Source organism: Tinamus guttatus, unplaced genomic scaffold (genome assembly GCF_059628265.1).
Source record: "Tinamus guttatus ecotype Peru unplaced genomic scaffold, ASM5962826v1 Tinamus_guttatus_pri_ptg000115l, whole genome shotgun sequence".
In the NCBI taxonomy this organism is placed as follows: domain Eukaryota; kingdom Metazoa; phylum Chordata; class Aves; order Tinamiformes; family Tinamidae; genus Tinamus; species Tinamus guttatus.
In genome coordinates this window covers 4,414,880-4,428,754 of record NW_028288649.1, presented here as the reverse complement: position 1 = coordinate 4,428,754, position 13,875 = coordinate 4,414,880, and the positions used below count along the sequence as shown (strand labels likewise).

Here is a 13,875-nt window from a genome sequence, read left to right as displayed (position 1 = left end):
AAAGACTATTTACACGGAGGCCTGGAGCGAGGAAGAAGTCCAGCGTAATTTCAAGAGCCTGGTGCTGGTTTATACCCTTATGGCTTCAAAGTTAAGTTGCACTTCAATTCAGGAGATTGCAAGATTGGAATAACAATTTATCAACATATTAAAAACGGTGAAGTTTAAAGTTGGTTTTCCTGCAGAAGTGGCATATGTAATGGAGATTTTCAATTGCTTCAATTTGTCCCAAAATAGCATTTGGCTTTGGATCGATTGGTGTCAAGTAATGAGGTTGCTTGTAATGTGTATGGTTGATGAGAGCTTTCATTACGCCCCGTGATTAATCCAGCACTTGCAAATTCAAGTGCTAGTAAAATGACATTAAGGCGTCTCATACAAACACTCCACATGGATTTCCCACTTCCCGTTATTTTCACGCAGCCTCTATGCACACTTCTGCAGTACTGACCACTATTAAACTAGCGTTTTTCAGAAGAAAGCTCTCAAAGTGCAGTACTTTGCCTGATAGCATAGAGTTGAAAAAATCATAGCTGTTGAACTAAAAAGAAAAGCATGGATTGCACTTACTCTTTGCATTAACTTCCCCAGTAAGGTCACATGTGAGTACCCGGCACTCTAACCCAACAGCTCCTACATTCAAAGTACTCTACATTCATGCCAGCGAATGTTATTCTCTAATACAAATCAAGGAGACAGTCAGCAACGAAACTACTTCTAAACTGATAGTGGCAGAATGCTATCAAGACAACTCCATAGAAACCTCACTGAAGCAGGAGCGAAATTCAGGTCACTTCTCAGCAAAGCTCATCACAGGTTGGTTGGTTGGTTGGTTGGTTGGTTGGTTGGTAGAACCGTTGTTAAGACTTTTACCCTGGGAGCCCGATATCCCAGCATGATGTGCTAATTCAAATAGGCTAACGTGGGACCATGTGACCCCACCTGGTACCAAGGGGTTCCAAATTTTTTAGCTTCTCGGAAAATTACTGCTGACTGACACCCATTTGTTGGTGATCGGCTTCTGGCTCCTCTTCTTCCACATCCGCGTTGTATTCTTCAAATGCATCATCATCAACATCTGGAAGCCCAAGTAACTACAAAGAGGAGAAAATACTGTGTAATAGTGCATTACCCACTCATGCAATTTCACCACAAATCTCCACAAAATACCTAGATGCCATTTCTCGAAAACTTCAATTCCTAGAACAACAGTATTACGTGACTCTCCCTCTGTCCTTCACGTGACACAGGGAGATTGGAAGATGAAGCTTCACACCAAATTAAGTGCTCAGGGACCAGAAGATAAATAAAACCAAAGCAAAGCACTTTCAGAAAGCTTTGTGTTTTTCCCTGAGGTCATATCACAATTTTATGAGTGTTTAGACTTGGCAGTAGTTTCACTTCAAAAAGAATCATGATAATATTGTAGCACTAGCAAACTCAGTTTAAAACCGTGTTCAGTAACCCTATGAAAGACAAAAAAAAAAAAAAAAAAAAAAAAAAAAGAAAGCATCAAAGAGATAAGTGGCTAGTACGGGGTAGGGAGAAGGTCCCTAAAGACCGAGGATCCCACCATGAGGGTGCTTCTCTTGAACCCTTCCCTCCATCACTCCATATGAAGGTTTGCACGCTGGGTGTAGTGAGCTCAATGAGAAATTCAACTCAAGGATTGCCCAATTCCCTTTAAATTTCTTCAGATTACATTTGGGCTCATGAAAACCTGCCAATCCACCTTCCTTGGACGACACTTAGATGCTGCCACTCTGATGTCCCAGATTATTACAGCGGCACTTGTTGGCTACAGGAAAAGCAGCAAACAAAGGGTTGAACTTTTCCCCTCACCTCCAAAAGGTTGCCAAGCCAACACAAGTGAGAGACAGATAAACCAAATAACAGTCAAAATAATGCATCTGTTCTGGAAATCTCTTACGAGGATCCTACATAAGCTGCTATTAATATCTACTGAGCAAAACTATAAGCCAGGCATTATTGGGAATACTGTGTATTTAGCTGCCAGAGCTGAGCGAGCAGCGCAGGCTCATGCAAGCCCCTGTTTGGAGAGCAACACAGCTGTTCTCCCACAAAGGAGACAAAGCCCAGAAAAAAACAGGAGGAGGGTGATGCTCCCTAGGTGGTAGTATGAAAGTGAGAAGGTGGCAACAAGGTTGATTTCTAAGGATCTAAATGCATTTTGTCTGTTATCACCATTTCAAAATGATCCAGTGGATGCAAACGCAACACACAGAACGAGTCTCCAGGCCCAGTTGTATTTTTTACTGGCACTACGAAAACAGCAGGTTTTGCGTTGCAGGGGATTTTGGCAGTGAACTGGAAGGAGAATCTGCTGACTAAACCCCCTCCTTCGTATTTTAAAAATACTTCTGGAGAGACCTCGAGCTGAAAATGTTCTTGTTTCTTCCCAGGGAAAAAAAAGAGTAAAGAACCCTATTTGTATGTATTTTTTTTCAAATCAGATGTTTAACTGAATGTGAAACTACCTGGTTCATTTTCAGAATTTGGGGGTTTCATTTCATTTGGAAGCTAAAATTAAAACATGCAGCTTTTTAAATGCAAAAACAAGGCCTCTAGGCATTTTTATCCATCAGTATTTTTTCTTTCTAAATTGATTCAGTCTATTCAAATTAAATTTGTGTCTTATATTGCTCAGTTTGGCAGAAAGAGCTTTGATGACTTCTATTTTTTTTCCTGTCCAGCTCTAGTTATAATTCCTCCTTGATGTGCTCAGAAATGAGCCACATGAGTAAGAGTCTCATCTTTGTTTTATGGAATGCTGTCTTACCTCTGTAAAATTAGCACTGAATAGACAGCACTCACCCTGAGAAGGAAATGGCCAGTACAGGGAAGGAACCTATTCTGCGTACCTGAGCACCCCCGGCCTCGTGAGCTGATGAGACCGCAGGGTCCGTGATGGAGATCCCATCAACTCCCCGAGGTCTCCCACCACCATTCATTATTTTCTGCACTGCAGGGGCAAATCAGCCAAGGGTTTGACCTCATCAAGAATCAGGGTCCAATGCACTGGCATCTGTGCCAAAACAGGAGGAAGGAGGATAAAGCTTGGGGCACAACAAGACTATTAAGGTGGTGCTAGGGAATCCCAGGCTGACTCCCACATTGTCTTCTTTCAAACATAGTTTCTGCTTGTAAGCTGTATCTAGCAGATGCTTTCCAGCGTCAGCTACGGAGCAGACGAAGGGGAGCTTAATGGAAAGTAAAAATAAGGAGGAAGGAGGCAAAACATGAAGTGTGCAAAGAGAGGAGAGCTGTGGGCCAAAGGGGCAAGGAGAGCACACCAGCCAGGTGAGATCGTCAGGTAGATGGCAAGGAAGTGATGGAAAGACAGTCCCAACTTTATTTATTTTTTCAGGCCAAGTTCTCTGTCTGTTAAGTAGTTTTTTTGGAGGGATGTCACTGCTTTAGCAGTGCATAAGAGAGATAATGAGGCTGTGTTGAATCTTGGTGTGAAGGAATGAATCTCAAGGCAGATGGGCTTACAAGTGCGAGCACGGACACCTCTGCCTGCTCCCAGGCACTGAAATGGCACAACAGAAACAAGGATTCCTGAAGAGCTGGGGCACACTCATGCAAATGGTTTATTTCATCAAGAGGCAGCAAAAAAACCCATGAAAGCAGTGAGCTTAGATGGAAGATGAGAAGTGTTCACTAGAATCAGGTTCAGAAGCTGATCCCAAATTTGAAACAACAGATAATGTTCTCTTTTTTTTTTTCTCTCTTCAGACAGAAGACAGTGAGAGAGGTATTTTCCTGTACAGCAGGCAATGCTGAAAGTCTTCTTGGAGCTATTAGGTGAGCCTCCAGAGCTGTGCTTGTCTGTAACGCTTCGTGGGCACCTCACCATGGGAGATGTGACTGTGCTCAGCCCCCAGCTCCGCAGGACTGGGCTCTCCTCCTCCAAAGCAGAGGGAAGGCTGCTGCCCCCCAGCTGGCATGCATGTGCCCAGCCACAGGATCATGAGAGGACCTGGCCCTAACCCTCGGGCGCCTGCCCAGCTTTGCTCTGTACAAAAGCTCTACAAGGAAGCTCTCCAAGCTGGAAGACTGTCTAGTGCTCTTGGACACTCTCTGAATAAACATGGAATAAGGCAAGTTACACACCTTTGTGGAAGTGAGGGCTGGTGAGCAACCCCTGGATCGCCCTGGTTGCCTCCTGGTTGTCCCCTCATCATGTCAGATACACAGGCAGCGAGATCCCTCAGGACCAGTCGACACCTCCCTTGCTAGGCCACAACTCTGGGGCAGAGCAGGCAGAGCCCCTGCTGCTCCTGCGTGCACAGAGCTGGGCCACATTGAGGTGCTGGCTGCAAATCCAGCAGATCCAAGAGCCTTCGGGCAAGGAAGGGCACACACACAGGCCAGGTACATGGGCCATGGCCAGCAGTTCCTCAACACTGCTCTTCTATGGACCCCGGCAACGGTTTTCAAAATCGTCCAATAATTCTGCACGTCAGACTGGAAATGCCGTAATGGAAAAGGCTCTTGGAAAGTGCTTACCAAACAAATCCTAAAAAATCTGGCTCCTTCTCCACATTCCAAATTGAGCATCCAGCATCATTAGACACTTTAGAAGAGCATGACCAGATCTCCATCACACAACCATTTTCCTAACCTGTTTTTTTTTTTTTTTTTTAAAAAAAAAAAAAAAGCTGAAATTTTCCAGACCGGTCTTTGACAGAGGACTTTGGATAGTGGGGCAGAACTGCACTGCCAACGCACTCCTACCTCCACCCGCACATAATGCTTATTTCATTAACGAAACAGGTCTAAAACAGAAATGACAGCGGGCAGAAGGAAGTAATGCCAAGGAAATAGTCTCCCAGTACCGATAAATAAAGTGGTTTTGTTTTTTATGGAAAATGCATGAGAGGGCATAAAATTACTTTTCCTTATATCTGTTGCAACACGCTTCAATTTTAAAAAGCTATCCTACTTTTTATAGCAATTACAATGAGAGAAAAATGTCGATACGTTTCTTATTAGACTTGTCTACATAGAACCATGCACTGAATGACAAAACTGCTTTCACTAGACCAATGCAAACCTCTTGACAGTAGGTTAAAGAAAACCCAGAAAAACTGAATCTGCACAGTATATCCCAGAGAAAATGAAGAGGTGCTTGATTATAGTCTCTGGTAATTGAGGGCACAGTTCTCAAGCAGACAAAAGCATAACAAAATTTATCGATGAGGAAGCAGAACTACACAAATTCAGATTAGATTTTTTTTTCAGTTGAGTGTAACTAATAATTGGAAGAAAAATTGCCCAGCAGTAATGTAGCTTTTAAGTTACCTGAAGTCTTTAAAGCCAGACCACGTGCCTTTTGAAGAGATGCTCCAGCTCAACCACTACTTGCATGCTTGTCTGCGGGAATCGTTGGGTGAAATCTGATGTATTTTAGGGGAGGGTCCAGACTAAGGTACCACGTCAGCTCTTCTAGCTTTGAATCTTCTTACTCTTAAGAACGGCTTAATGTGGTTTCACTGAAGACAATTTCTCATCAGTTTAAGTTATGCTGAAGTAAACGTGGTTTGAAACAAGTGATTTGTGCCAGTTTAATTAAATCTTTGTGACATCCCCTTTAGCTAAACCAGTGGAAGTTTCTCCTCTAAGACACAGCCTTTTTGAGTAGGAGAAAAGAGTTATGAGGATTCAAGAGCTGAACATCATCCTGGGAAACATATTTGTATTTTTATATGCTTTCAAAATTACAAGCAGCTGTACTGATGGATCAGCTTTCCAGGCCTTTCTCAGAAAAGTGTGCATCTGCTCTATTTATTTTCAGTCTCTCAAAGGGCTCTTTAAAATGATGTTCTTTTGTATGAGCCAGCTGCGGCCGTTTGCGGCAACGCAAGGGTGTAACAGGGAACACAGGGAGGCCCCGTGATTTTGTATCAGTACTCCAGGCCCTCCCTTTTGCTCCAACTATTTGGGATAGATTTGCAATTTCTTGATCATCCAGCCAAAAAAAGAGAAGAAGAAAAACTGTGTACATTTTCAGTTAAATTTAAAAATGTACAGTGGTCAGCTTTACCACGGGCCTCAGGGGAGACATGGGGAGAAGACATGAGCAATAAGCCTCTGCTTTTCATTGCACCAGCCTAGGTATCACAGGCCAAGGCAGGCAAAAGGAGAAATTGTGCCAGGATGGGGGGGATTTGGCAGGCCAAGAATCCGGGAAGGACTATGGCCAACCTAACACACTGACCAAACACAGGCTTTAGCCCAAATCTGAGTGTTTAGCAAGAAGAGAGGAGGTTGAGCAGCAGCAGAATACAAGCCCTTCCCCACAAAACCCAGTGCCCACTCTGCTCTCTCTTCCCAAGGAGTGATTAAACCAGCATTTTCAAGTATGAAGTTGCAACCACTCTAACAGTAAAATCCGAATGTCTCAGTTTGGCCCAATGGAGGGTGGAATATCTGAAATAAAAAATAATAATAATGAAAAGAGAGGCACTCACAGGTCTGAAGGATTTGAAGACTTTTTCCAGCACTTCATGGAGGGTCTTCTTCCCGCAGGAAGAGATGTAGTCCTGCGCGAGCTGCAGGAAAGGCAAGCAGTCCTCGCTCTCGCTCCACACGTGCTGGAAGCCAACGGCAACAGAAGGCAGGAGAGGCATTAGCGGGCGCTCGCGCCGACCTTTCCGCGTGGCTTTTACGGGGTGACACGTTGTAAACGTGTGCCAAGCACCCCGGGCCTGCAGTTTGCATCCGCACCGCGCGCAGGCCTGGCGCGCTACTTCAAAGGCCAAGCGAGGGGAAGCATTTGGAAAGCAGCACCCAGGGGAAGGATTTTGATTTTATTAACACATGAATCAGAACATGGGGAAACCAATCACCCACAAGAGAAGGCTTCCCACGACTGCACTGGCGGTGAAGAGTGAGTGCACACATTTTAATGAGCAAAGGTGCTTTTGCTGGGCACCAGCCCTGCCTGTCTGGAAGCCAAGCAGGGTTTTCTCTGCTTCAGCATCACCAGTTGCAAGAAAAAGCCCTCAGAAAGCAGCAAAGCATCTCTTTGGTACCAGCCTGTGGCTGAGGCCACCCTGAAAATGGGATTGGGTGCAGAGTTGTTGGTGATGCAAAAGCAAACACAACACAAAATACATCACGTGCTAGACACAGTGCCGGGGGGAGATGCGTGACCACCCACAAGACGCCCACACTTTGCCTTCCCCTCCAGTCTGGCACCCAGGGCTGCATCCTCTCTTCCCAGGTAGCTGCTCTTATATCCACTGGGAATATTCCTCCCGGCTTGCTCCTGCTTGAGAGATGGGCAGCTTAAATAAGGACACAGGAGGGTCTCCCTGAAGCTTACCTAACACTAAGGAAAGAGTAAAAATCGCAGACGTTTCAGTGCCTTGCATAAAACTTGCTTGCTGCCTACATGCCAGAGACAGGCTTTTATGTTTACATGTACTTAACATCACCCAAGCTGCCTCTTTAAGACAATAAGGATAAGCGTCTTCCCATCTAACCTCACTAGGTCCCCATTTTGTTCACTGCCTGTTGCATTCAGCAAGCAGAAATACAGTGAAATAGGGAAAAAAAAAAAAAAAAGCTGTCTGACTGAATAGGTTCTGCTCTTTCCGTGATATCCAGCATCATCTCTGACCACTCCAGCAATAAAAATAAGTTATTTACAGCCTTGCCTGCAATCACAGACACATGCCACTAGTCTCATGATATTTCATGCCATCTCACAGCCGTGGGCCTTGCAGTCCTATAAATATACAAATCTCAGCTTTTGTTTACAGAAAGAACATCCCAGAAACAAACAACAAACACACACAAAAACAAACAAGACTTCATGATTTCTATGACCTAAAAAGGCAACAAGTATATTAAATGAACTCAAATGAACCCTCTTTAAAACATCAAATAAACTTCCTTAAAATCGCAATGTTATAAGTACAGTCTTGAGATTTTGGAGATCTGACTCATGATTTCTTCATACTTGAGGTTAGCAATAACCCTTTTATTATTTCCAGCCTTTACGAGAGGAACATTTTATGGATTGGCAGTTCACGAGTTGTCCTACACTTTCTGCGGTTGTTTACTCACAACCCATTAAAAATGGTTATGACTATTAATGTCCTGATTCTGCTGTAAAACCACAGCTTTTTTCAACTACCAGAGCTATAGGGGGTTTCTATCTTAAATGAAAAATCAGACATTGTCACTTTTTGAAAGGATGAATTATAGCTAGCTTATTCCCCAGGGACACTTAACCCTGTGCTACTCTGGTATTTTAAGAGAATCACTTTCCAAATTGCACGTTCTGGACCACAGCATGAATTTGCCGACAGCGGCTCAAAACGAGATGACCTGGCACCTGAAGGAAAACCCAAACGAGTTACTTGATCTTTTACTTTTCAAAGAGAGAGACATTTTTTCTCGTAGCACGGTAAGGCAAGACGCTTTCAACAGCCTCCACATCTGCAGAAGATTTAACATTTTGGCTATAGGAACAGCTTGCCTTGCAAGGTCTCACACGCCCTGGCGCTTGCCTCCCATTTGGAAATGGTTTCATTTCATCTCCTGAAAGGCTAAAACACCTTGGCCACAGCAAAGACCAGCGTGGTGTCACCTACAGCTGTGTGGCAGTCGGGCGCTGCACGGAGCCAGCGCGGGAGCTGACCTGCACCGCGCTGCCTCACGCATCTCCAGGGGAACCCACGGAAGGAACTTTGGCCTCTCAGAAATAACAAAACTAATGTAATTTGAGGATTCAGCTCCTGCTAGGGAAGTTATAGCACTCAGTGGAAGCACATGTATGGAGATGCCTTTCCTGGAAAAAAAAAAACCCTTGGTGCCTTCGTGCCTCTTTGCAGGGGAAGAAGGGGCTGCTGGCAACCTGGTGGACAACCTGGCTTGGTTGTTTTTCCCCCTGCTTTGACAGGGCCAAGTGCTGCTAGGTGACTTGGTCACTCCCTAGATGACCCTTTCCTACCCAGCCTGGCACTTTCTGAAGTCTGTTACAGGAAATCTTGCAACAAAGTGGCACCACATTTGTATTTGCTTTATCAGCATCAACAAGGTGACATAAAAAAACAGGTTGCAAGGAACAGCATCTCACCCCTCACCATGTTGTTTATGGCTATACAGCAAGTTCGGTTAAATTTTGAGGGGAGAACAGCACAAGCCTCAGAAGCTAAATTATACGTAACTTAGCTAAATAAAATGCTGACGCAGTAAGGTTTAGGTGACCTGGCAGTTCTGAAAAAGCCATGAGGCACCTAGATGCATCCTCTGCATCCTTAACATGTTGGAAGGACAGGGCCCAAAGGTACCTATGCGTGAAGTCAAAATTATAAGACCTTTGTGATCTCTCATTTAACACAGGATGCAAAGTTTTTCTCCTCCGGATTGTTTCTTGGCAACCTTTCCATGTCTTTCTCCTCCTCCCTTCTAAGCTCGTCGTGTTCATCATTTCCTCCTTACCGGTGAGGAGTTATCATGGACTTCTCTGGCACCTCCTACGTAGCTTTTTAAGTCACCTTATTATGAAATGAACATGTAAAGAAAGGGAACATCAAGCCCCAGATGCTTAGCGGATGCGAGACCCCTTTATCAGATTCAGAGGGTGTAAAAAGACCATCAAGTGTTAATATTTACTCTCACTTTCACGCTCCTTCATGTTACCAGGACCAAGAAACAAGGCTCAAGTGCAAAGGAGGATCAATTCCTTGCTTGCACTAAGACTCCTTAAAATAAAATTTAGTTTGTATGCGCAGGTAGAAAGGAGAACACCTTCCAAAACGATAAGAAAACAACAACAAAATGTCTTTCAGGAAAACACAACAGTCAAGCTGGGAGCATAAATGAAGCCTCACAGCACACTACCAGCAGCAAACGAGATGCTGGCGAATCTGCTCATTAGCGGCCCTTAATCACATTAAAGAGACACCATCAGCAGGAAAAGAATTAAGAACACCACCTATCTGCCTCTCTTAAGAGTATTATTACTACACCACAAAAAAAAAAAAAAAAGTGCATCAAGTAATTATGCCAAAAAGGGTAGGAGAAGACACTGGCTCTGGTTTTCCTGCTACTGACGTTCTGCATTTGACAGCAGTCACTCCGTTTTACTACTGGCAGCTTTGGGTGGGCATGGAGCAACCCTGGGACGGAAATATTCATTAAAAAAAAAAAAAAAAAGAGAGAGAGAGATTAAAAAAGGGAAAATGTGGTTGTAAGGCCACAAAAATTGGCTGTAGCCCGGTGGGTCCCGCGGCCGCCCGAGGTGACACTCGCCCAGGGATGCTCCCCTGGTGCCCGTGAAGCTCGGATGTGTCCCCGGCCGGGCACAAAGCCAAAGTCCCAAATGCTCCCGCCTGCCAAGCACCTTCTCACCCCATTTACCTGTGGGGAAGGGAACAAACTGAATTTGTCAAGAGGGGCCAGGAGGGAGGAAAGTTGCTCCAAGATGGGAAGGTGCGACAACGTCTCTACAATAACGCCCTGTGCTAGGAGCGATTAAAAAAATGTGCCTACGTAAAGCACGAACATATAAATATGTAAAATAGGCTCGGTGTGGGTATAACCATCCCCTAGCTGCGCTGAAGGGCAGCCCTACAGCTGGGCAGCCCTGCGGGGAGGCTCCGCTTTGGGGCCCCGCGGGGGGCGCGGGGAGCAGCCGCCGGGCCCGGGGGAGGCGGCACCTGCCGGGACCAGGACCGAGACCGAGACCGGGGCCGGGGCCGGGACCAGGACCGGGGCCGAGCGGGGGGCAGGGGCGGCCCCGCCGTCCCGACTCCATTTTATCCCCGCCCGCTCTCCATTTGGCGCGGCGGCCCCTGCGCGGTGCGGGGGGCTGCGCAGCCCCGCGCTGCGCGCGTGTTGGGGGGCGGCTCTGCCCCCACGGCCGCCCCGTGGCCCTGCACCCCCCGCCTCCATTTTGCAGGTTTCGGGGTTCGCTCCGCCGCGGATGCCCCGCGCCCCCTCCCCCGGGCCGGAGCGGGGGGCAGAGGAGCAGGGAGGAGGAGGAGGGAGGAAGGAAGGCGGGGGGGGCACTCACGAAGCTGTCGCCGCAGGCGGCGTCCGGGCAGAGCACGTAGAAGGAGACGCCGGGCTCGGCGTAGAAGTCCATGCGCCGCTCCGTCTCCTCGGCCGCGATGAGCTGGAAGGGCGTCCGGGCGCACCAGCGCTCCGCGGCCTCGGCCAGCGCCTCGAAAGCCATCGCTGCCGCCCGCCCTCCTTCCCCCCTTCCCTCCCTCCCTCCGGCCGGCCCGCCCGCTCCGAGCGCCGCCCCGGCCCGCCCGCCCGCGCACGGCGCCGCCGCCCGGCCCGGCCCCTGCTCCTCCCGCCGCCCCGCGGAGCCGCGCGCGGCCCCTGCTCCTCCCGCCGCCCCGCACGGGTCCCCGCGAGCCGGGCAGCCCTCGGGCCGCTATCTACAAGCCCAGGATGGTGTCTGAGGTACGGGAGCCGCGCTGCGGCGTGAGGAGGGCCCTGGCATCGCGCCACGAGAGGCAAAACCCACCAAGCATGGGCTGGTGGTTGGGCTTTGCTTTGTTGTGTTTTGTTTGCTGGCTGGAACTCGGGGGTTTCCCAGGGGAGCCCACGTGTGACAGGTGACACAGGCGTTTGCACGGCCACGTGCGACACCAGCTTCCGCGCCACATCTGCGTTTCCCCGGAGCGCTGCTCCAGTGCTGCTCCGCAGGAGGTTGCCAGCGCCAGATGCCTGCTTGGCAGAGCCCGTGTTACATATTGCACACACCGGTCATATAGATTAGTTACTCGGCACCAAAATCACCTGAGTGCTGCCAAAATACTCAATAAGAGCACAGTGGGATCAGACACTCTTTTTTTTTTTTTTCCGATGAAGGAGACTGCTTTTGCTTCATATGGAGACACAGGGTGACCTGGGGGTCTTGGGGACCACCGTGCAGGTGGCCATGGCTCCTCAGCCACGCAGTTCAGGCTGCATCACTCCATTTATTTATTAACTCGTGTGTGCCAGGCGCCTTTGCCCTTCGTGCCTGTCCCCTTTGCAGCAGGAGACATGCCAAATTAATGGAGATACCCCCTTAAGTGTCCTGGAGCCAAGGAACCAGCACATCGGTATCCTGTGAACTGCCCCCCTCCTCGACTGCCCTGTGTCTGAGGATATTCAGCTCTCCAGAAGGTCTAGGCAGGGAACTGCGTTCGTCTTGTCTTCAAGGAGCCATGGGAGGCCTTGGCTGCCGCTTTCCTGTTTTTAAGCCATGGCCATGGCAAAGGGAGCTGAGCAAAGTGCAGGAAGCTGCCTTGAGTGAGCGGAGCCACCGAGAGCTTGTGGAGGGAAGGTAGCCGGCCTAGGAACACACATGGTTCCGACTTTGGTTTTAGAGGTCTAACGTCCATAGGGAATAAACATTTCGTTGCTCCCCGGAAATCCTCCCTTTGAAGTCAGAAGTCCTTTTGAAGACATCCTATTGCTCAGGCTGTAAAAAGATGAGCAGGTACTGGAGAGAAGATCTGCACTGAGAAAAACACTAGACAGCTAGAAGCTTTCTCTAGGTGCTGCTGCCTTTTCCAGCATATGAGTTTACAAAAAAAAAAAAAACTCAAAAAACTAACAATCACCCCCCCAAGCCTGTCCTCCTCCAGCCTCTACTTTCTAGGAATAGAAAAATCTCTTTGGGAAGGTGAGGGAAGTATCTGTTGCAGCAATGCAGATCAGATGCCTCTGCTGCTCCTAATGCTTTGGCCTTTTCCTTCCAGACCAGCAGCTCTTCAGGGTCTCCTCCAGCCTTTCCCACCAGCAAGGATCTGGAGCGTCTTGTCCTTGCTCCCCCCTGCTCGATCCATGCATGTGGCCAGATGGGTTTATCAGAACCCAGATTAGTAAGAGCTGAGAGTTAATTTTAGGGTGCTCAAAAACACCATAATCTCTTTAGGCAAATGGAGAGGATATTTTTTGGTGTGTGGATTCACTCTTCCTTCAGAGCATGGAAAGGGCACCGAGGTGCAGATGCTCCCTGCTTCCCACATGAGTAGCTCCACTAGCAGGGCAGCTACGCTCATAATGGTCCCAAATTAGCTGATTGCTCCAAGTGCCAGAATTGGTACTGCTCTGCTATTTTAACATATGGAAATTGATTCAACACTCACCGTCTCTTCAAATGTAAATTTATTGAGAAAAATGCTGCTTCCTCTCAAGCTGCCGGCAAGCTCGGGTGCTTGAACTTTCTGGGCACCAGGCGGGTTTTTATGAGGACTTGTGATTTTAACCGCAATGATTTATTTTCCTTCAAAAGGGCTATGAGAAACACAGGAAAACTGTCTGGTCTGCAGAGAGGGCGCAGAGATGAGTGCCGGTGCGAACCGACACAGCCGGAGCCACAGCAGCAGTCGGCACATGGTGCCCTGGGCGCCCTGCTGCCGCGTGCCCGTGTCCGGGCGCAGAGGCCCAGGCGGGAGCAGCAGATCAACAGCCACGTCCCAGCGGGGCCACCGACGGTCCCTTCTTGTGACCATGCTCAGCTCCTTGCTCATCTGCAAGCTGCAGGTGTGCGTGCTACATGGGAGTGCTGCTGGCGCCCTGCGATTTGTGCAAATGTGAAATGCTCCCGCAGAAAAAAAGACCTAGGAAAAAAAAAGATATGGCTCAGCTATTTGATCATGTGTTATTATTCAGCATGATTCATATATTAACTCCGCAGCGAGACTGCATAAAGCATAATGTTATACTTCTGGGATTAAGCAGTGTTTCTTGAGGTTTTTATCCTGGTCTTTCCACAGCGCTGAGGAGCGGGAAGGGGGCCCGCGCACGCAGGGGGCCCACACAGCAGCGGTGCTTTGCGCAGGTCAGGACAGCACCCGCAGAGCCAACGTCCCCGTCATCGTTGCCGCT

At 48.1% G+C, this 13,875-nt stretch overlaps 1 protein-coding gene across 1 annotated transcript; it reads right to left on the bottom strand.

The window, feature by feature from the left end:
* Positions 1 to 852: 852 nt before the first annotated feature.
* On the bottom strand, positions 853 to 11,236 carry MTURN (maturin, neural progenitor differentiation regulator homolog). The gene is made up of 3 exons (XM_088521131.1): positions 11,057 to 11,236; positions 6,498 to 6,620; positions 853 to 1,094 (listed from the first exon to the last, which is right to left on the bottom strand). The coding sequence occupies exons 1-3, from the start codon at positions 11,216 to 11,218 to the stop codon at positions 984 to 986; spliced, it is 396 nt and encodes a 131-aa protein (XP_088377257.1). The 5' UTR covers positions 11,219 to 11,236; the 3' UTR covers positions 853 to 983.
* Between the last annotated feature and the right edge of the window lie 2,639 nt (positions 11,237 to 13,875).